At 41.5% G+C, this 21705-nt stretch overlaps 2 protein-coding genes across 3 annotated transcripts; one reads left to right on the top strand and one right to left on the bottom strand.

Moving 5' to 3' along the window:
• The first annotated feature begins 6728 nt into the window (after positions 1 to 6728).
• Positions 6729 to 15967, top strand: psip1a (PC4 and SFRS1 interacting protein 1a). Of its 2 annotated transcripts, XM_019255292.2 has the most exons (17): positions 6729 to 6931; positions 7311 to 7405; positions 7662 to 7738; positions 8005 to 8143; positions 8968 to 9057; positions 9443 to 9571; positions 10663 to 10722; positions 10815 to 10875; positions 11012 to 11114; positions 11401 to 11581; positions 11679 to 11752; positions 11971 to 12026; positions 12269 to 12339; positions 13282 to 13383; positions 13497 to 13698; positions 14838 to 14934; positions 15262 to 15967. In XM_019255292.2, the coding sequence occupies exons 2-17, from the start codon at positions 7334 to 7336 to the stop codon at positions 15290 to 15292; spliced, it is 1545 nt and encodes a 514-aa protein (XP_019110837.1). In that variant the 5' UTR covers positions 6729 to 6931; positions 7311 to 7333; the 3' UTR covers positions 15293 to 15967. The 2 variants fall into 2 exon arrangements, with proteins under 2 accessions (XP_019110837.1, XP_019110838.1); XM_019255293.2 differs by lacking the exon at positions 9443 to 9571 and having other exon boundaries at positions 6730 to 6931.
• An 881-nt stretch (positions 15968 to 16848) lies between these two features.
• LOC113746685 (small nuclear RNA activating complex, polypeptide 3) lies at positions 16849 to 19868 on the bottom strand. The gene is made up of 8 exons (XM_027283476.1): positions 19722 to 19868; positions 19542 to 19620; positions 19286 to 19390; positions 19037 to 19186; positions 18860 to 18942; positions 18323 to 18481; positions 17188 to 17295; positions 16849 to 17104 (listed from the first exon to the last, which is right to left on the bottom strand). The coding sequence occupies exons 1-8, from the start codon at positions 19736 to 19738 to the stop codon at positions 16957 to 16959; spliced, it is 849 nt and encodes a 282-aa protein (XP_027139277.1). The 5' UTR covers positions 19739 to 19868; the 3' UTR covers positions 16849 to 16956.
• Positions 19869 to 21705: the final 1837 nt, after the last annotated feature.

Raw genomic sequence — 21705 nt, 5'->3', positions numbered from 1 at the left:
CGTGATTATCTCAAAGCCGGTTTGCCGGTTTCTGTACCTTCCCCTACCTCCCAGTGATCGTGGCGAGTATAAAGTGACATAGTAAGGAGAAAAAGAAGTGAAGTGAACATGTAATTAGCAAGTGGTTTCATGTAAGTGCTCTTTGATTTATAATTCAGCATAGCGAGAACCCCTGCTACCCAAGGCTAGTGCTCCTCTGAATTAGCCCTGCGACTGGGAGAGGCTGCAGCAAGAGGGGGGGGAGAAGAACCTGACTAATTTGTGCTCTGTTTGAGGTGGGTTTAAAAAGGGAAGGAGACGTGAGGTCCATACCTGGATCTGGTAGGCGTCAGATCACAGAATATGGCATACAGGATGAACCGTTATGTAGGCATCTCTCTCTCTCTCTCTGTCTCGGTCTGAATGACTTTGCAACTAAACTTTAGAGAGGAAAGTTTGATATGATGAAAGCTGCTCATCTGTAATGTGACTCAGCAGTTAAGTACACGATTTATTAGCAAGTGGCAACATATACTTAAAGATAATTTTACAGTTTTCGTGCCAGACCTGTGCATGACGTTATTTTCTATGGGAATTGAGCAACATTATTCCCACTCTAACTGCATCTTTGATAAGGGAGGCTTTTCTGTCAGCAGTGGCCTCATTTCTCCTCCGCTCTGCTTGGTACATACTGGATTCTCTTTGCTTCCCCATGGGTCCAATGATCCCCTGATCATCCTATATTCTGACGCCCTTATAAAGCTAATGTGCTGATTTTACGTTTTCAACCTGCCATGATCCCCCACAATCCCTTCTGTTCCCTCCGGTTCCGCTTTCACACTCAAGTGAGGATCCGCCGCCGCTTTGATCACAGTCCCCCGTTAAAGGTTTAAAACGTCTCAATTCCTGACGATTGTTGGGGCCTCTGTGATTTACTTTAAGCATTTCCCCATGCCCCATGTCCAAATTCACCACTCCTAAATGAGGTACCCCCTCTCCCAGCTTCCCATCCCAGCGCTGCTTTCAAGTTCCCCCGATTGGGTGCCGCAGCTGTAAGCCCTAGATTTTGTCTCCTCCATCTTTGTCAAGCCCATTTGCCAAATACAAAAAAGACCCAATAAGCTAGGTCTTCATTGCTGCTCTCCAAAGTAATCCCCAGATCTCCCACTCTCTCAAAAATCAATGCAAAGGTTGAGATGAGGTGAAACTCCCTTCTTAACTCATCGGGCTGGGAAGTGATAAAGTCTCAGGATCACTTTTTTTGTAATCATTGTGGCTCCATGATGAAACTAATTGTCCTATTTCATGCAGCCTCGCAGCTTTTTAAAGTGTCCTTTATCAGCACACTTGTACAAACAGGAGAAGATGTCGGTGTTGTGCCATTAGTTAAGTCTGTTTTTCAACTAACTAAATTTTATCAGAGGTAAACAAACAATTACTTAACTTATTAAGCAGTAACAAAGCAACAATAGCAGCCCGCAGGAGTCAGTTTCTCACCACCTGTTGGATGTCACTCACTTCTTAGTTCTTAAAAAAACAAAATATCTGGGTCACTTTGGCTCATCAACGTTTCAGCTTCCTTTTTATTTTGGCTGTGTGCCATTTCATGCTGGGCAGGTATCATACAGCTGTCTGGTGTGAGCTTGTTTGCTGGAACTGGTTCCCACATTTTATATTAGTAAAAGCCACTGGAGTCGACAGACTACTAAACCTAAAGAATAAGGTAAAGTGGGTAAAAACTACAAAAAAAAGTTGTTGTTTTCTGTGGGAGCTGCAACTTCGTTTGAGTCACTTGGTTAATGAAAGGATCAGCGTGTAGGATTATTAACACCGAGATGTGTAGTTGGGGATTGCAAACACCTCCGCTCGCCCTCCTGTTCCAAGCATTAAAAAGAAACTACAGTGGCTGCAAAACACACCGAAAAAGTTGAATGAACCTGCAAGAACTGAACTTGTTTTTGCAATTTGGGGACAATTTCTAAACACAACATTGACATTTTATTACCTTTTAAAGTTGTTCTGGATGTCATCTTAGCAAATATTTGCCTATTTACACATCCAGCAGACATGGGGCAACATTTTCATTTATTTGAAGTCATGTTTCTGGCCACCTGGTGAATATAAGTCAAATATTCACTTGGCTTTTAGGTCTGTCTCCTGAAGGAAACAACTTTTTAGTGGCTAAATGCTCCACTATGTCCACCAGCTAGAGTTGCTTACTTTATTTGGTCAAGTTAAAATGCAGTGTGTCTGTTTATGGGTGTTAAAATCCAAATAATGAAACACACTGGAAAGCTTTGCACGAATTGCAACGTCTCTTGAGGCAAATTAGTGATTTGTGATGTGAATTGAATTGATTTTATCGAGCTGAGGGGAAACTGCAGAGTCAGGTGATAAGTTTCTCTTACTACAACTGACCCTATTTAAATTATACATAATCTTTTGATCCACTGCTGAAGTGAAAATAGTGATGAGAGCAGCTTTAGTGGAGCTTTAAACACAGTTTTGGTTACTTTTGGACATCACCTCAGACATAACAGTTAGCCTTGTGTTTAAACCAATCTAAACTGCTGCCTCTACATCAGTGAGGTCTGGTTGAAAAAGAGGGCTAGTGCTGGGACAGCAGTAAATCTGCCAGCCAGCCTTGGCTAATGTCAGCCTGATGGAGGCTCCAAACCAGTGGGGTGGGATGTTCCGCTACAACCCTCTGCCCTATGGTCTACCGTCATAATTAATATGTTGTTGTATCAAAGTTGAAGCATTTGCCTCCGAAATGTCCCGTGCCCAGCCCCCTTATTAAAGACCTGACCTCCAAGCAGCTGAAGGTTGCTCTGCAAACTTGGCACACCCCCGAGTGAAAACATCTGCTTTCCTCACAGGCAGGACCGCCACGGACCCCATGTCTCAGCTGGTTCCCACAGCTCAGAGAGAGAGCCCTTCCCCTGTCCTCACGCACTGACCCCCACATTTATAACCCCCACCCCCATCGCCGCTGAGACCTCCTCAAGTCTTTGGGCCTAGGCCTGGACCTCTCCATCACCTAACCCTCTCCCCCGTCCACATGTAGTACCGTGCCAGTGTGGTCACTTTACTGCTGAGAGGACTGCTCCTGTCTTGTTATCCCCACATCACAGCCTGTCGAGATGGAGGGCGAGGAGGGATGGGAGGGGAGGGAAGGCGTGGAGGGAGAGGGGGAGGAGGCATCTGCGCTGCTCCCACAAAGCGGCGACTGTTGGAACGCTGACAGAAGCATCTGTCATCCCCTGCCTTCACACACTCACCTGCTGTCCGAGGGCCTGACTCTTTCTATCCTCCTCCTTTGCTCCCTCCCTCTTTCTCTCCTCGCTCCTGCCTCTCTGAGCTGTCTTGGTGATTGTGTGAAGCTCTTGGACGCCTCCTTTAGAAATCCCATGAACTGTACCGTCTCCCATCCTCACCCTTAATGAATCAGAGCACTCACTGTCAGTCCACAGAAGCAAACGTGCAAGTGTATTAAATATGACGCCGCTGGTTTTATTTTAAAGTTGTTGTTTTTTTTTTACTTTAAGAGGATGGCCTCTGAAAAACATCTACACTGATGTACATGAGATTCCTCTCTGCCAAGTCCTTGCCAAACTAAGCAGTATTTACTAACAAATATTGCCACGGTGTTAATGAATGTACTGACCTGTCTTTTGCGACTACTTTATCATTCTCCAGTGGCACCCCCGTCCATTCCCCTAACATGCTGAAGGTTTGCCAGGAGTAAGGGGGAAAGATGCCAATCCATGTGTATGACACACACATAAAAAACACACACGAGCTCAAGGACACCATCGCTCATTCAAGTCCAGGAAAGGTGCCCTTCAGATGGTGCCACACAGGCGAGTGCAAAGACCTAAAATCAATGAGTCAAAGTTTGAAGCAGAGGAAACCTTTTGCAAATTTTCAACAGCATTAATAATTACACTGAGAAATGGCAGATGAGGTTACTTAGGAGGAGATCTCTTCATTTTTTTAAGCTGTTAAAGAGTCTTTTGGGAAGTTTGTCCTTTAACTTATGGGCTGTTTTGCGACAGCATATCTGAAATGTCTTCTGAAATATCTGTGTACACCCATATACAAACACTCACAGAGCTGGATTCTGCAGAAAGATGGTTCATCGAAAGAAATTCACTGTTGTGGTCAATAAAACAGGTTTCAAGTTCAACTTTATCCAAACATCCGATGGTTACTTTGTCTTGATAATGTAAATTTAAGTCTTAAATTAATATTCAAAACTGACAAAATTTCCAAAATATTTCTGCTGGAATTTGTTTTCAGACCTCACCTGAGATTCAGTGGCTCTGTCGTCTCTTTCAGATAGCCTAGACCTGAAGCAAAAGTAGAAATGTTTTATATATTTATTTATTTATTTATTTGATAAATCCATCATGTTATGTCCATAAAATCTTAACTTCTAAGATAACTTCAGATAAATGTAGCAGACTTCCATTGATATTTAAGAAGTAGAATTATAAAGTAGCATGAAATGAAAATACTCAAGAGAAGAATATATAATATATAAAATAATTTATACTTGACCCACCTCAAGAACATTCACTTGTTTTTACTGTTAATCATGACCAAGCACATTTCACTATGACATCAGAGCTCACCTGAGAACCTGCAGCTCACCTGTCTGTGCGTCTCTACGCTCTTCAAACTGCTGCTGCAGCATTTATCCGTGCAGCAGCTCTATAGATCTACGCTAAACGTTGCAGAGCTCGTGAGGCAAATTAACTGCCTGAAATCTAACTGTTCCTTTCTCTTTCTGGGTTGTCTCATTGCCGTGATGGCCAGAGGGCAGCACTAAAGTAGGGAGGTGATTTTGAATGGCACTGGTCATATATAAAGTAGCTTCTCTCAGCGTGTGAGCGAGGACGCCGCAAAGAAGAGAGGCAGGTTAACAAATGAGTGAGGAAGGATAGCAGGACTTTGTGGCCCTCAGAGACAGAGTGGGTTGGGATGTTCTGCCAACACTTCGTCTGCCAGGGTGAAGGATACACACTCACATTCATATCCACACACACACACTGTCATCTCTCTATAGCTCCATCCCTGGCCTCCGTTACAAGCGTGTGTCTGAGCAGGAACCCCACTAAGCTGGCTGGGGTCCAACACCAAGGTCTCTCACCTCGCAGGCTGGGCAGGGGGCCTGGTAGCTCCTGTGAGTTATTCCTGGGCATGGACCTGGGTTCCACCTCTCTCGTCTCCTTTTGTCTCATCCACTCTCCTCTGGCCCATCCTGGCCTCCTCTTCTCCCTTATCCCCCTCTCTGGGACCCTGTGGCTGATGAGCCTGTCCTTCAACTATCAGCATCTTCTATTGTCTTTAGCACGCACACACACACGCACGCACCCGCACGGTAGACTTGGATTTATGTAAGCTTGCTTGTGTATCTGTGCGGCCACAAATGTTGAGGTCACCTTCATATACTTTCACCATCTGCAGTGTTCTTTTAGTATAAAGTACTTCAGAGCCTGGTGGATTACTTATGTAAAGATTGTTTTTTTTTTCTTAAACTCTTAATTATCCGTTAAATGTCCCCTAAAGTTTTTTTTACAGCCCAGACAAAAATTAAAACAAGAGAAAGTTTTGTATTGTGATTAGAACTGAAACGTATGTTGATTTAATTAACAAAAATAATACTCAGACACTAATTAATCATTTATAATTTAACATTATATAGTTCCAGCTGCGTTTTCTATCACTGACAAAAACAAAACAAGACATTTAAAGACGTGAATTTGGGATCCAGAATATTATGATGGTCATTTTTCAGTAGTGTCTGACCATTAAAAAAACAATCAATGGATGAACATCAGTTGGATTATTAAAAGGATAACTGTTGCAGCCCTGGCTACCATTTAAACTCTAGAAACATGGACAATATGAGATCATTTGTTCAAAGAGTTCACTGTGGGATGCACTGTTGTAAAATCACAGTTAAATAAGTTCTAATAGCAGCTTTTATTGGTCATTCACATCACACTCAATATCAATGCCTGCACACTTCATGTGTTAGACCTGATCTTACCACTGGAGGTCACTGAAAGCCCATCAGATGGAGTCAGGAAGTCAACACAGCATTAATAAAAACAAAACAAAACACATGTACACATGTTGTACATCAGTCTAACAAGAAAAGCTGTTAATTATGAACACACTCGTGCATGGAGTACATGTTTGGTTAAAGATTTAAGATTACAGTGTAAGAAAGTGAACATAGAAGGTGGATTTCTTCTCTTCTCTTGCTGATAATCAGTAGAATAAATATAAATCTACATTAATCCTGGACCAGGGGATGAGCCTACATGTTAATATTAAAGCTGGATCCTGCATCAGTACCAAACAGGAGCTGCGGAGCTAGATACCGAGATCACCAGAACCACTAATATACACATAACTAAACATATATTTCATGAGTCGTATGTATATATATATATATTTTTTTTTAATTAGTGTCATCCAATTAGTTTCTATGGCAACGATCGTTTAGCGTGTTTATAAGGTGTTTATACATTTGGAGGCGAGAGCGCATGTGTGGAAGTTGACGCCCACTTTTCTTTTTTTCTTTTTTTTTTAAATAAATAAATGTTTTTGTAGCAGCGAGGTGACTTTCTGTATTTAAACGTCATTATCAGTCACACTTTGACTTCACAGGCACTGTTGTATTTTTTTTTAAGTGCATTAAATAATTTGAAATAGACTCGCCCTCGCTCTCCTCCTCCTCCCCCCCCGTGTTGGCGTGTAATGGTTCAGTCCGTCGACGTCCTGCGCGGGAGCGGAAAACGTGCATCCGACTCTGGTGGTAGAAGGAGCTGCGTGTGTGTTTGTGTGTTTGTGTGTGTGTTTGTGTGTTTTCCTGGTTGAAATAACAACACTTCGCTGGACTACGAGTTTCTCACAAGACGTCCGCACAAACTCAGAGGTCAGTGACGGGAGCTGCTGTCGTTAAACAAGCTGCAAAAGCCTCGTCTCTGTTTGTTGATGAGGCGTGCAGCTCTGCTTACACCTTGTGCACGCTCACACTGACTGCCAGGTGTCAGGGATTCATATTATTATTATTATTATTATTATTATTATGTCAGGCTGAACATGTGTGTCAGGTTTGAATGAACTGTGAAGGATGTTGGTGGTGGTTAGGGGGAGGGGCACTGGATGAATTGTGTACATGCCTGTGTAGATGCACCTCACCTTGGATTGCCTGCATACAAATGCACTAAGGTGTGTGTGTGTGTGTGTGTGTGTGTGTGTGTGTGTGTGTGTGTGTGTGTGTGTGTGTGTGTTTACCTGTCTTCACTCTGCAGCTTTTGGTCATACCTCCAGCAGCATGGCCCGGGATTGGAAACCTGGTGATCTGATCTTCGCCAAGATGAAGGGCTACCCACACTGGCCAGCAAGAGTAAGCACGGGCGGCACATTTATTAATACAGAGCGTTTAATTACAGTCGGATGCACACATCGTCACATCGATGTGAGTAAAAATGAAAGAGCAAACAGCACCCACACACACCCACAAACCACAGGCGCAAACGGTGATTATTCACACGCCTGCTGAAGTTTGAAAGTCTCGGTTTGCTTTTGAATTTGGACCCAATCAGATGGATTTCTGTTGTTCATGACTCTTCGTTTAATCCTTGTTTTCTTTCTCATACCAGATCGATGAAGTCCCAGACGGTGCCGTGAAGCCATCAAATATCAAGTTCCCCATCTTCTTCTTTGGCACCCATGAAACGTTCGTAACCGACCACTAATAATCTTTATTTCCTTTTTAGTTTGACAGGCTCTCGTTGTGCCTACAAAGGTGAACCAGCATGTGATATTTCACGTAGACACGTTGAATCTATTATGATCAGGTACAACTTAACGTTTAAATTGGAAGCGGCTGCATTTAAAAATCACCTGTCTTGTTTTGTTTGCTTGCGGCTGTTTCATCTGACAGTTACATATTGCATAATTCTGGATTTTCTTCTTCTTCTTCTTCTTCTTTCTTTCAAACAGTGCATTTCTTGGCCCAAAAGATATCTTTCCGTACCAGCCCAACAAAGAGAAATACGCCAAGCCCAACAAAAGGAAAGGCTTCAACGAAGGATTGTGGGAGATTGAGAACAACCCAAAAGTTGAGCTCACTGCACCCAAGGTAAATCTTCCTCCTCTCGCTCGCCTCAGCAAAGATGTCTGTCAGTGTTTATCCTTCAGCGTCTTACCTCAGATGCTACGCCTCCTTGAGATTTGTCACTTTTCTAACAGCGGGGGCTTTCCCTGGATTTCCAAACATACATTAAGTTCTATTTTTAGGTTTTAGCCACCTGAGAGGAGTTTGTGGTAAAACAACAACAGCAGACATTTACTCCTGCAATGTTTAATACGCTGTCGATGCAAACTCAGCTCTTCCTGCAGCTGCATCACGTTTAAAGTCTTTTTTTGTTTTTGTTTTACAGTTATTGGGAGAAGCTTAGCGTAGGCTTAGATTTACGTCTCTGGCATTTTTGGTAGATGTGTTGTCTTCCTGTTGCAGCCATGTTCATTTTCTCACTTTGCTGCAACTCTTCATGATTCGTGCTGTCAACTTGAGGTTTGAAACGTTTCAGTATCGCGCTGTGCCGTGCACAGTTGAGAGTGAGAAAAGTAATCTTCTACATACAGGTTGTGCTGCTTCATTTTTATGTTATCAAATGAACTTTGAGGCAACTAAAATTCGCTAAAACATTGTTGCACATTAAATAATACTTTCTACACGTGCAGACTTTCAGTGAGTTCTAGCTCTTTTACACTACACTTAAAAGGGAAACTTTTATTTTTATTCCCTTTTGGGCAGTGAAATCTGGCTTAATCCACGTCTTTCCCCGCACCTGTCCAATCCCCCTGACGTTAGTGTATGTGCATAGCTGGTACAGAGCTTCCTAGTTATTGTGTTTCTGCCAATTTGTTCGACTTCATCAGTTTATTTTCTTTGATTTACAGCCCGTGCCCCCAGAATCTTTCACTGAAAAGGATTTGGACAGCAGCCCAGAAGGAGACGAGGAAGGAGATGACAAGGGAATAAAATCCAAAGTAAGTTTTTGCTCTTCAGATCTGTCACAAGTAAAATAAAATATACACGCAGTCGCTTCACTGCATTGACGTGCTACTGGTGTGTTCCTGTGTCGTCCGCTTCTTTCTTCTTTTGTTCTTCTTCTTTATTCTCTCTCTAATGTGTGTGTGCGCTTCACACTGACTTACATATCAGTGCAGGCAGTAGTTTACAAATTGTCGGTATCATTTTTATTAATAGATTCAAAGGCTTGTACGCTAAGAGTAGTGTGTGTGTGTGTGTGTGTGTGTGTGTGTGTGTGTGTGTGTGTGTGTGGAACAAAAGGATACTCGCTAACTTTTCTCCCTTTCAAGACTCGTTTACCCCACCACACTGCGTCCTATGCTGTGTCTTGGGTGCATTCAGGTTCCAGGAAGTGAGGCTGAGCAGGAGAATGAGAATGTGGAGGAGGAGGATGAGGAGGAGGAGGAGGAGGATGATGAGGAGGAGGAGGAAGGGTCTCTGATCTCTGAGCAGGGTCCTCAGGACCAGGATGTACGTACTTTGCATGTTGGGATCCCATTAAAAAGCGGTGCAGGTCGCTTCATCCCCTCCCCGTGGGAACGCATGTGACACTTTGGTGTTTTTTTTGGTGGTTTGTTTCCGTTTTTGATTCAGAGTTTCTTGTCGGCGGGTACAAACATGGTGTCGGCGCTTGATGTTTTTGATTAGAGTGCCTCGTCTGGGGTTGCTGCTGTGTTAATGCCGCTGAGGCGAACTATTTGAGAAAACAGTCCCTGTGTTGCCACTAAAACTAATTTACCAGATTAAATAATATCAGGGAAGCACAGCTGCCTCTGGATCAAACTGATTTAGGATTAGCTCTGTGTGTGGTGATAAGAAAAAAAAAAATAATTGGGACGTGTGTTTCCTTCTTCTCTTTTTATCTTTCTGAGACCACCCTGACAACTTGTGCTTTCCATTTCCTGCCTTTTCCTGTCCACATATTTTCACTTTAATGCTGTTTTTGCAATCAGTTGATGATATTTTGCTTTTGCATGGCTTTCTGTGTACTTTGGAGAAAGGTAAGTTGTAACTAAATATTTCATTTTGTTTAGATTTTTTTTTACCCTGCTGTCTCTGAAATATTTTCATTGACTGTGTCCCAGTTCCTTGCGATATAATATGAATACTAAAAAAGTAATTTTAATGGCATTCCCCACATTGTCTAGTCTAGTTTACACTGTACATCTTCATGTTTGGTGATTTAGAATTTTTTTAGATTAACTAAAACATGAAATGTTCCTTTTTGTAAATGAAAAAAATCTCCTTATTTGGTTAAACAAACCAGTGATATAGCCAAAAGAAGGGACAGGTGGTGTTCAGTCGGCGTGTATGGAGTTTGGACACAGTTATTGTTGGTGAAACACGGGCACATTTATCCCTGCATAGAGTGTAACATCACTGTTATACACTAGATGGCGCTATTGATCCAAATGTCAAGAGGAGGGTAACACTGGACGGACTCGATCTCTTCCAAGTTGTCCACTTGACTTTTGTTTTAGCAGCTGCTGCTGTTATACTGACGGGAAGACAATCGAACGGGCATGACTGTATTGAAATTAACCACAGGTGTCACTTTTTAGGGCTCGGCACAGAAAGAATCCACGGATGTTCCTAAACCCAAGAGAGGAAGAAAGAAGAAGGTTGGTGGTGTTTTGAATGGGTTTACTTTCCCTGAGTCTATAGTCATAAAAAATAATTTTAAGGAAGCACTTTGTGATCATTTTCTTTCCAGATTGATGCCGAGCAGGAGACTGAAAAAGATGACGCTCCTGCCAGTCCTGTTAGTCCCTCAGGTACACTTATCAAATCGACTGTGGAACTTGTCGGACAATGACGCTGTATCAAATTTTATTTCACAACAACATTCAGGTCTACTTTTGCATTTTGGATTTATGGTGCGTCTGTGTGTGTGGTGTCTATTTTAATCAGGCACAGAGGGCCCGAAACGAAGAGGCAGGAAGCCCAAAAGTGAGAAGTTGCTTTTGCTTCAGCAGCAGCAGCAGCAGGAGCAGCAAGGCTCAGGAAGTGAAATGTAACTACATTAAAATCAACACACACACACACGCACACACACGTCTGTTTCTAGTACACTGCCTTCACGATCCTTTCTTGTAAAGAAATAATGCTAATATTCAATAATCACAAGTTTCTGCTCTACACTCGAATTCCTAAACAACTTCATTTGACATAAATGTGGGCTAAACTCACTGGATGTCTGCATCTATATTTAACTATTTCAGTCATCAGAATCAGAGACTCATTCTCCAGATGGAGAAGTATGTCGTCTTCACTTTCATCACCATGTCTCTTCCATTCAGGGACACTGCCGAGTCAGACAGAAAGAGGAAGAGGGCAGCAGAGGACAAGTCCAAGAGTGGAGAGGAGGAGAAGAGAAAGAAGGAGGAGGCCAAAGTAAAGGATGCAGAGGGGAAGGAGCCCGAGGCCAAGAAGAAGAAGCAGTCCAAGGATGACACCTCCTCAGGCTCTGACGATGAAGAGGCAGGTGTCTGGTCCACACAGATATCTTCAGTTAGAATTTGTTGAACAGCCTGTATGATGCTTTCATGCAGATGATTTTGATTTCTTTCAATCTCAGAAAAACAAAGGCAGAAAGAAAATCGCAGAAATGGACAAAGACGTGAGGCGGCGGAAAGCAGATGAACTGAAAGAGTATGTTTACACACACTTCCCATCAGAGGTTACCAGAACCTGAAAGGATGTTCACACATTTCCTATTGTTGTCTGACCAACAGCCAATAACGCAAAAGTATTTCATTTACAATAGTATGAGAGAGAGAAAAACTTGAATATAGCAGTAAATGAATCAAATACATTTTATTTTACTCATCAGCTGCTTTTGTTGACAATGTTTGTGTCTCGTCTTGTAGGCCGAACAAAGATGATGGGAAGAAAAATGAAGAGAGGACAGGAGTCAAGAAAAAGGGTGAGTAATACTCAAGTTGAAATATTAGAAACGCAGTTGGTTTATGCAAGGAGCAACTTCACTTCCTGTCAGACTAAAAATAAGGTGGTCTCCTTGCTCTGAAAAAAAAAAAAAAGCTCTGTTTTTAATTTAGCTCCTGTGAAAAATGTAACTAACTTAAACAAATAGAAACACATTCTCACAAGTTCACATTCATTTCATTAAATTCACACTTAAAGTTCTGTTGTTTTTTTTCTCCGCAGAAATATCAACTGACTTGAAACTGCAGCGACTGCACAGCGAAATCAAGATATCACTGAAGATTGACAATGCTGTGAGTCGTACTAATCACTGTCCGCTCATAAGTACCTCACACTGTCTGCTCCGGACCAACAAGAAGACAAAAGGCTCAGACAAAGTAGTTCATGCAGAAATTCATGTCGTGAAATGCTGTTTACTAAATTTGGAGAATCACAGATCTACTTTGTGTGTTAAGTCAAGTGAAGTCTGTGCGTGACCTTAAAACACACAAAAGCATAGTTTACTGCAAGTGGGCCATGGAGAGAGAGCTCAGCAATGTGAGAGTCAGATGCTGTTATTTGTCACAGTGTTAGTGACCCAGAATGACCCCAGGATGGACACCGATGTTTGAAGGATCTTTTAAAATTAGTTCCCTTTTATTCAATCAGAGCCAAAAATAGATGGTAATTAAAAAAAAACAAAAAAACGCTAACATTCATCTTATGTGATCCAAGACAGTCAGAGACTTTCTCGTAATGTCCTGAATTAGGACAGTTTTAGGAACGCTGTCTTGTATCCATTTAAAGCCACCACGCAGGCTTTACCGTGCTCCATCTGGGTTTTGTGAAATTGCTGTGAATCTTGTTTTGTGCCTCAAAATTGCTGCTGACCCAGTGCATCCTTCTTGTTTACACCTTTTTAAAAATGGCATTCAGGGCTCGACAGTTGCCAGGTTGCCATTTGTGAACTGCATAATATCTTAAGTACTTAAAGCAGATAGTGAATAAAAATGTTTTCAGTTTCGAGAACATGGTTGTCATCCTGGCGACCGCTTTTAAGTTTGTGTTGATCCCTTGTACTTCCTGCAGGATAGTACACCATCTTTCTCTCCCCATTAGATACTGAATAATAAAGGACATATAGAGTTAAGACACCATGGTTAAGTTTGACAATCTGCTACATTTCTTCAGTGTTGCTCCAGTGTTTGAATTGTGTTTTTTAACCTGTACATCTTTTCTTGCTTCCACCTCACTAGGATGTGAAGAAGTGCTTGGATGCATTAGATGAGATCGGTGCACTTCAAGTCACAACCCAGCACCTGCAGAAACACAGTGAACTCATTGCCACGCTCAAAAAGGTGGATTTAAAAAAAAAAAGTCACTCAAATTAAACACATTTTGAATAATCAAACTACATCAGGGTGTGTTTCTGAGTACTTTGTTGATGCAAGTCTTTTCATCCATGTTTTAGATTCGCAGATTCAAGGCCAGCCAGGACATCATGGACAAGGCCACCATGTTGTACAACAAGTTTAAGAGCATGTTCCTGGTTGGAGAAGGCGACTGTGTGCTCAGCCAGGTGCTCAACAAGTCTTTAGCTGAACAGCGGCAGCACGAGGAAGCCAAGAAAGGAGCACTGAAGAGAGTGGAACAAGCCAAGGAAAATAACTCGGGTACTATTTATTAATTAATTAATGACTTAATGACATCTGGAGCTCAGGTTGATTATTATCAAGCGTTTATTTTATGTACTGTTTGAACATTTGGTCGTTTAAGGTTGCTCTCTTTCTGTTTCACTGGAGCTGCTTGTTCAAACTTTTGTTCACATGGGGTGCATGGTTTATTATCATAGGGTATTACTGCCCCAGGGGGGATTTTGCATGTTTCCAGTGCTGTTACTTAAGCTGAGTTAAAGTTCATTCAAGAAAATCAGCAACCGCGATCCGAGCTCATGATGTGAGCATAGACTGAGCGATTTTCCATATTAAAGGTTGATTAGTACTGGAGGTTTCAAGTTTTGACACGGACGACAGTAAGCGCTCACTGCCTGTAACTTGTCTTTACCACCGCTCTGCTGCAGCATCGTCTTGTTAATCTCTCGTTGGCGTAACTGCAGAATCTCTAAACGTCTCTAAAATATTGCTGAGGCAGAAATCTCTTTATTAAAGAGCCAACTGAGCACATCGCCTTCAGATAACCAAAACAAGACAACCATTTTTTTTTTCAAACAGATGACACGAGGAAATAGAAGTTCATCCTCAACAGTATGCAACTACTGTTTTCAGTTTTCAGCCTAAGGCGAGTCTTAATTGGTAAATATCAAGAGCTTTGAGTTTCAAAGCTCAGTTTGATTAGTTTTCCAGTATAAAATCAAAATTGTGACCCATAATCATGAGGCACGTCTGCTGGTTATTGGTAAATCGAGTATGACCAGCTAAGTCACGTATAAAAACCAACAGAGACGCTGAGGCTAACCAGTCAGTCTCTTTTGGACATCACAGGATCTCTCTGGTTAAAATTCTCAGTATTAAACACTGACTGTAATCAGAGGTCCGCAGCCACATCCTTGCTCTATTGACTCCCTCACATGCCTGTACTGTATTTCCTACCAAAATGTGAAGGCTCTCCTTTCTACAGCAAAGGCATGCCAAATTGTCGGAAAATTGTATTTATCCAAGTAAGGTCTGGAGCTCGGCATGTGTCATCACATGCTCCTGCGAGTTCTCCTCTCTGCGGTGGTTTAGGATTTGTAAGTGATGTTCTGTATGACTGACTGTGTGTGTGTGTGTGTATGTCTCTGCACCGCCTAAAGACAAGATGACAAACGGTGATATCAGCCCCGATGAGAAGAAGCAAGAGGCGGAGAGAGAGAAGCTGCTTGAAGACACCTCAGTGGGAGAAAATCACAGGTAGTTTATACAACAGTGCGCGATTGTGTTCCCCCTTTAATGGTCCCTAAAAGTGAAGGACAACATCGGTGTGAACGCAGGATCAACACTTGGATAAAGCATTTTTTTTCCTGCATTTTATACAAAGAAAAACAGTTATATCAGCACATATTAGACAACATATACACCTAGTACCAATGTGTCTGCTATAGGCCGATATCAGCCAACCCATATGTTGGTTGGGCTCTAAGATTAACCAGTGTGGTTCATTCGTGTGTTTCTGACAGCACGCAGAGGAAGAAGCTACGATCCTGTCTTAACATATTTGTTTCTCGTCTTTGGCTGTAGTGTCCCCAAAGCTCAGGAAGAGTCCACTTGAGAGTCCTGCATCCTTGAAGAAAAGAGAAGATATTTGCTGCTGTACTCATAACAACTGTTGTCCATACTGGGCTGACCAACTGGGATCTCCACTCCAGTTCCTTTCGATGACCGATAACGATCACTGGTTTCCAGTTTACTGACTGTCTGTGTCATTGTTGCTGCTCAAAGGTTTCAGCACATCAAACCCCCTCAAGTTGAACTGACTGACTGCATATTTTATTTTTTTACTTTGTGTAATCTTTGCTTTTCAGACACCTTTTGTCACATGCTCGTGTCTCATTGGTTTAAGTAATCAGTGTGAAGAGTAAGAACGTTTTCTGATTGTTCTATCGTATCGTTTCTTGTGCGTTTAACTTGCTTTTTACATTTACAGAATCAACAGTTTGATCTTAACTTCACTTACTGGAGGTACACAGGTTTAGTCGTAGTTAGGAGCTCTATGACCGTGTCTTATAATGATTAGTACATTAACATTTTCTAGATGCATATTCACTTCAGATAGCCAAACAGAAAATTTGCCAAAGTTTATTTTGCCAATTTTCAACCATGTTCAAAATGTTTTTAAAAGTTGGTCGTTTTTAACATAGATGTAAATAAGAGTATTTTTTTTTTTTGTGCCTGTCTGATGACCTGTTTCAGCAGCCAATAATAAAGTAGCGCATACGATATAGTACTTTTGTTTTGTCTGTAATCATATATTCACACAGAAATCATCTTAAACACTGCTGTCACATACTCTTCTTTTGATTAATCTATTGATAAAGTTTGAAATATATTTTAAGACGTTGCCTGTTCGATGACAACAAGAGCCCCTGTGATGAAATGGGCAAAGTCTAGGGAGCCATTGTTGTGTCCTGATGTGATGAGTTGCTATTGTTGCCAAGCTGCTGTCATTCACATCTAATCATACTACTGAACAAGCTGAATAACTGAGAATCTTGAAAATATACACTGACCAGCCATAACATCGTCACCACTGACAGGTTGAGTGACTAACAGTCAGTGGGTGGGATATATTAGGCAGCAGGTGAATATTCTGTCCACCAAGTTGACGTTGTTAGAAGCAGGAAAAATGAGTAAGCGTAATGATTTGTGCGACTTTGACAAGGGCCACATGATGATGGTTAGACGACGAGGAAAATCAGTAAACCAGTGACAGGATCAAGGCTCGTTCTCACTAATGCTGGGGAACAAAGGCTGGTCCGATCTAGCAGACAAGCTACCGTAACTTAAAACTGCTGAAAAGGTTCATGCTGGTTCTGATAGAAAGGTAAAGTTTAGCTGCTGACCCATGCTAATGTTTTGGCTCAATGTGTATATATATATAGATGATTTTTTTTTTTTTTTTAGTAAAGAATATTTCAGGTTTAAGCAATAGAAATATATAAAATTTGAAACCATGTTTTTAGTGTCAGAGAAGACAGAATGACATCTGAGGACTTGAGTGCAACTTTACTGGGCCTTGAAATGATTCCACCTGAATAAATAAACCATTTTTAGGTAATTTTATGTTTTATTTTAAACAAGAAACTCTGTAAAATCAAAGCATTGTTGTCCAAAAACGAATTTCTCTTTAAATAAATATAACTTTCCCAAATATGAAAACATTTCTTTCAGAAATATAAAACATTGAACTGTATTATACAGCATTAAATCAATGCATCAGTTAAATGCACCCTGGTCCACGTATGGATAGGCCAGGAACTCTCCCAGCTTGTTGCCTGCAGTGTCGTAGTGCAGCGCCCTGAAGCACTTGTCACAGAAGAGGCACGGGTCACTCGGGGCATACTGGTCGTTGGTCGTAAACCATCTGGAGAGAGTCGGAGACGTTAGACCTGTATACACGGTTTAGAAAACACCAAAGATGTTAATGCACTGCTGATTTATACACACCTGCCAATGAAGAGGTGGCAAACGGTGCACTTCTGTGTGAGGAGTCTGTCCTTTCGTATGAGAAGTGGATACAGCTTCTTGTCCAGGCAGTCGCTCTTATGGGTCAGCCTGTAGTGTGTAAGAGGGAGAGTTATGACGACTCAGATTTGTCTCACATTTGTGATATTAAGAGCTGCTTTCATGTGTGGTTACCCTGCTCACGCCAAAGATACAGCTCACAGACCATCTACTATTACGCATTTACTAGTATGATAAAAAGGAAATTAGCTAGAAGGTCTTGTGAGAACGACCTGACAACGAAGTGCTTTATTTCAGACCAAACCACCGTGTATAACTACACAGAAGTATAGTCGCTTATTAAAAGGGAGACGATGACCAAAATTATTAGGATTAATCATCTGGGGACTGTAAATGTCATGGCCTCACTGTGATCCACTTATTCAGGAGATATTTTATTCTAGATCAAAAGTCTGACCCAAATGAGTCAGCAGAGCGTTTTTAGGCTTCACAGTCATGGAGGTCACTGTTTGAATATAACTACTTTGATGAATCCAGTCTTACGTCTGAAAGCGGATTCATTCTCGATTTGATCAAAATCTATCTGTGTTGTGTCATCTTTTTTCTGACTTATTGAGCTGCAGGCTCTCTGGCTGTCAGCCAGCCGGGATTCAGGTTCCAGTTATTATCCGGCTACTGAAAGAGATTCAGCCTGGAGCCAGCAGAAGGTCTACGGGTGCTGAGGAGCACCCACATCCAGATCATACAGCACATGGTCCAAAACCCTCCTTAAAGCTACAGTGTTATTCAAGCACTGACCAACATGATATGAAACCATAATCCTGTTATATTGAACTAACAGTATTTATTTATTTATTTATTTATTTAATGAGTTTTATGATTTACTTCACCAGGACCAGAGGAGCTGTTGTGTAATGTAAGACCTGTAAAGATGACACACACCAATGGTCCATGAAGTCATAGCCTATCCGGCAACTACCGTGTTATTTAATGAAATAAACAGCCTATCAAATAGCCTCAAATGATACATGTTGATAAATTATTACACCTTTCAGTAAAAGGCTCGGTGGGTCTTGAGAAGCTGGATCACAGAGATGAGACGAGAAACAGCTCTGACCTGATGTCTGTGATGATGACGAGATGTTCGCAGTCTCCCTGGTGACAGTAGAGGTACGGGAAGCCCACTTTAATCGTCAGATCCACGAATCGTGTGTCCTCCATCTTGGCCTGGGTGTAGGCTGGGTAGTTGCGAGCCTTTGCCCATTCAATGGTAGTCCTGTATTATGAACACAAAGAAATGTCCTCTCAGATACGTGTGCCTGATCAGTTTATACACGTTATGAATCACATTAAACTATTTTGATCTTTGTGGTTTTTTCATTGTGGCTGGAAGCAGATCAAGTGCGATGTTCCACCCCAAATATTTCTACCCGCCATCTTTGAGCGTGATTATTTCAGTAAATGTCAAGATCTTGGAATCACAAGGATTCAATTAATATCCTCTCAAATCAAGATGTCCCTGTTCATGCCACCATCTGTGAACTTTTGAGATTTCATGGCCTGCTTTATAAATATTAAAAGGCACTTCATGACGGTTTATAGGTTCTACTTGCAATAGGTAAAAGTTTAAAAAGAAAGCCACATAAAAACGTACTTGCTGATGTCCTGACATTCGGGGAATCGCATGTCGTTATAGAAAACTCCCTCGAAGAAAAAGAACGATGACTTAAAAAGATCCTGAAACAGAAAACGTGAAAAGATTATCTCTAGGGTTTATGGGTCAGTCTTGTGCGTGTGTTTAGGATTTCAGATGAACTGTACGCTTGTTTACTTTGCTGATGAAGTCTGGAGCTAAGTCCGGCGTGTTGCTGAACTCTCCGCACACTTGCAAGTCGCTGACACAGCAGATGGCGTCTCTTAACTCTGCCAAACTGTGAGAGCCCGTCATCAGCAGACTCATGTGGGGCCTGGAGGTGCTAATCTGAGGAAGAACGAGGACAATGTCATGAGACATGGAGATTAACATTCAACAGAAAAAATGGAAAAGATGGTCAGATTTGGAGATCCCGAGGAAGCTCACTCTTTCAGAAGTGATCGGGTAGTAGACGTTGATGGTTAGAACGATCTCTCCTTCAGGGATGATGTCAGCTGTGCTTTCTGGTTTCCTGCCAACGATTAAACGCTCCTGGAAATCACACAGAGAACAACGCCTTATATTAAGATACATGTCCGGCACCTCCTCTGAGTCCATATCTCTATAATTTATTTATAAGTCTACATAACTGTTCAAATCTATTGTTCTGTCTACATTTCAGCAATTTCTCCAATGGACCCACCAGTTCATCTGCGTAGAGGTCGTGCCTATTCTTGCTGATTTTCTGATTAGCTCTGTGGTCTTGTCTCTTTTTTCTTTGTCTGTTCAAAAACAAAAATAACAGAGCATTGGATTTTGATTTGTTTGCTTTATCAAAAGACACAATATAATAGAAGTTGTAACAATTGAAGAAGGGTCGTACATTAGTGTTTGGAGCATCGGTTCTGGAGGTACAAGTTCTGTATCAGGCTGCTGACCCTCAGGATGGCAACGGAGTGAATCAGGACTTGAAAGGAAAGCATGAAAAATAAAGTCAAGTGACTAGTTTGCAAACACTTCACCACTCTGTTAAAAACACGTTGTTATATTAAGTATCTAAAGTATAATCAGAAATCATTAAAAGTAACAAATGTCCCCTGTGACTGTTAAACTATTATGTATTATACACCAACCAGCCATAACATTATGACCACTGACTGGCCACCTGTCCGTACGTGGGATATGTTAGGCAGCAAGTGAATATTTAGTCCTCAAAGTTTATGTAAGAAACAGGAAAAATTGATAAAAATAAGGATTTGAGCAACAGGCTGGGTCAGAGCATCTCCAAAACTGCAGCTTTGGTGGGGTGCTCCAGGTCTGTAGTGATCAGCACTTATCAAAAGTGATCGCCGGGGAGTGAAGGCTGGCCTGTGTGGTCCAATCTGTAGATCAAACTGCTGAAAGAGTTAATGCTGGTTCTGACAGAAAGGTGACAGTGCATTGTTGTGGAGAAATTGCTGAAGTCAAAGGTCAACGGTAAGGTCAGGAAGGAAGAAAGTGTTCAGGAGCCTCCGATGTCTTATGCTGTATTATTTATTGACGCTTGGCCAAGGAGAATTAGAGACACTCTCAAAGTTTATCAGAAGTGCCTGAGTCGGTCTCACATTCTGCCAAACTCATCCTGCTGGATCGACTTTAAACCAAAAGATAACACCACAAATACTATATGCCCAGAATTAGTCAAAGAGAATGTCTTTACCCATGCAGGTGTTATTGTCAGCATATTCTAGTCTGGAGACAGAGATGTCTGTTTACACAGATTGGAACGTCAACAGCTATCTATTATGTCTAGGAAGGCAGCAACAGGTCTCTTGACCCTGGCCACCACAGTGTTGAGATATGGTGGCACCTAGTCAAAGACAAACAATTAATACTGCCGAGGACCTCAAGGCCCACACGTGACCTCGTGTTACCTAAGGATAGAAAATTCCATAACAGTGCATCACAGTTTGTTTTGTGTGTGTGGAGCGAAGACCAGTCCAACAATGGGCATGTGAGCATCATGGAGCAACAGAAGACGGAGGCCTGATCTGATGAATCATGTTTTCTTTGACATCCCATGTGATGCACAGCATGTACACCAGATCTAAATCCAAACGAGCATCTGTGTCTGGATGTATTGGACAAAACAAGTCTGATCCACGAAGGCCTGCCTCCACTTGGCAACTTATAGATCTCAAAGCTAACTAGTAATGTACTGACACCAAAGCACCACCTTCAGAGGTCCAGTGGAGGCTCAGGACTGGGCAGGTGGTCATGATGACAAACTTAATAATAATAAAAAATATATATATATATTTCATAGGCACCTTTCTGTCACCCAAGGACACCTTACAATAAATGAGTAGACAGCAAATAACAGAAACAAACAAAAAGAACCATAAAAGTATATCAGATTACAAGAATGCAACATTGAAAACCGGTTAAAATAGGACAATGTTTGTCCCATGCTGAAAAATGGGCCTACTTCTAAAATGTGCATCATATACTATCAATCAATCTTTATCTGTATTTAATTAGCTGCTTAAAGTTTGCAAAGCTTGTATTCTGCGTAGTTCACTGGTATGAATTACTGACCATCATTAACGTTATTAGATGCACCTGTGCATTTCTTGTTAAGACAACATTTCTGTACAAATAAAAAAAACATGTCCCACAGGGAAATGGCACAAAATAGACAATGGAAATAGACCTTTTTTTTCTCAGCAGAGATAAACAAAATGTACACTACTTTTTTTATTTATTTTACATTTACTGAGCTGGCGGTTTAGTTTTTTTTCTCAGATATGAGTGTCTCACTATTTTCACAGTGGCCATTTTGACATCGAATAGCAGGGGAAACACAGGTGTTACCAATTATACTAATT

This window comes from Larimichthys crocea, chromosome X (genome assembly GCF_000972845.2).
Source record: "Larimichthys crocea isolate SSNF chromosome X, L_crocea_2.0, whole genome shotgun sequence".
Classification (NCBI taxonomy): Eukaryota; Metazoa; Chordata; class Actinopteri; family Sciaenidae; genus Larimichthys; species Larimichthys crocea.
The sequence above is the reverse complement of the archived record's forward strand: the minus strand, read 5'-3'. Positions and strand labels throughout refer to the sequence as shown.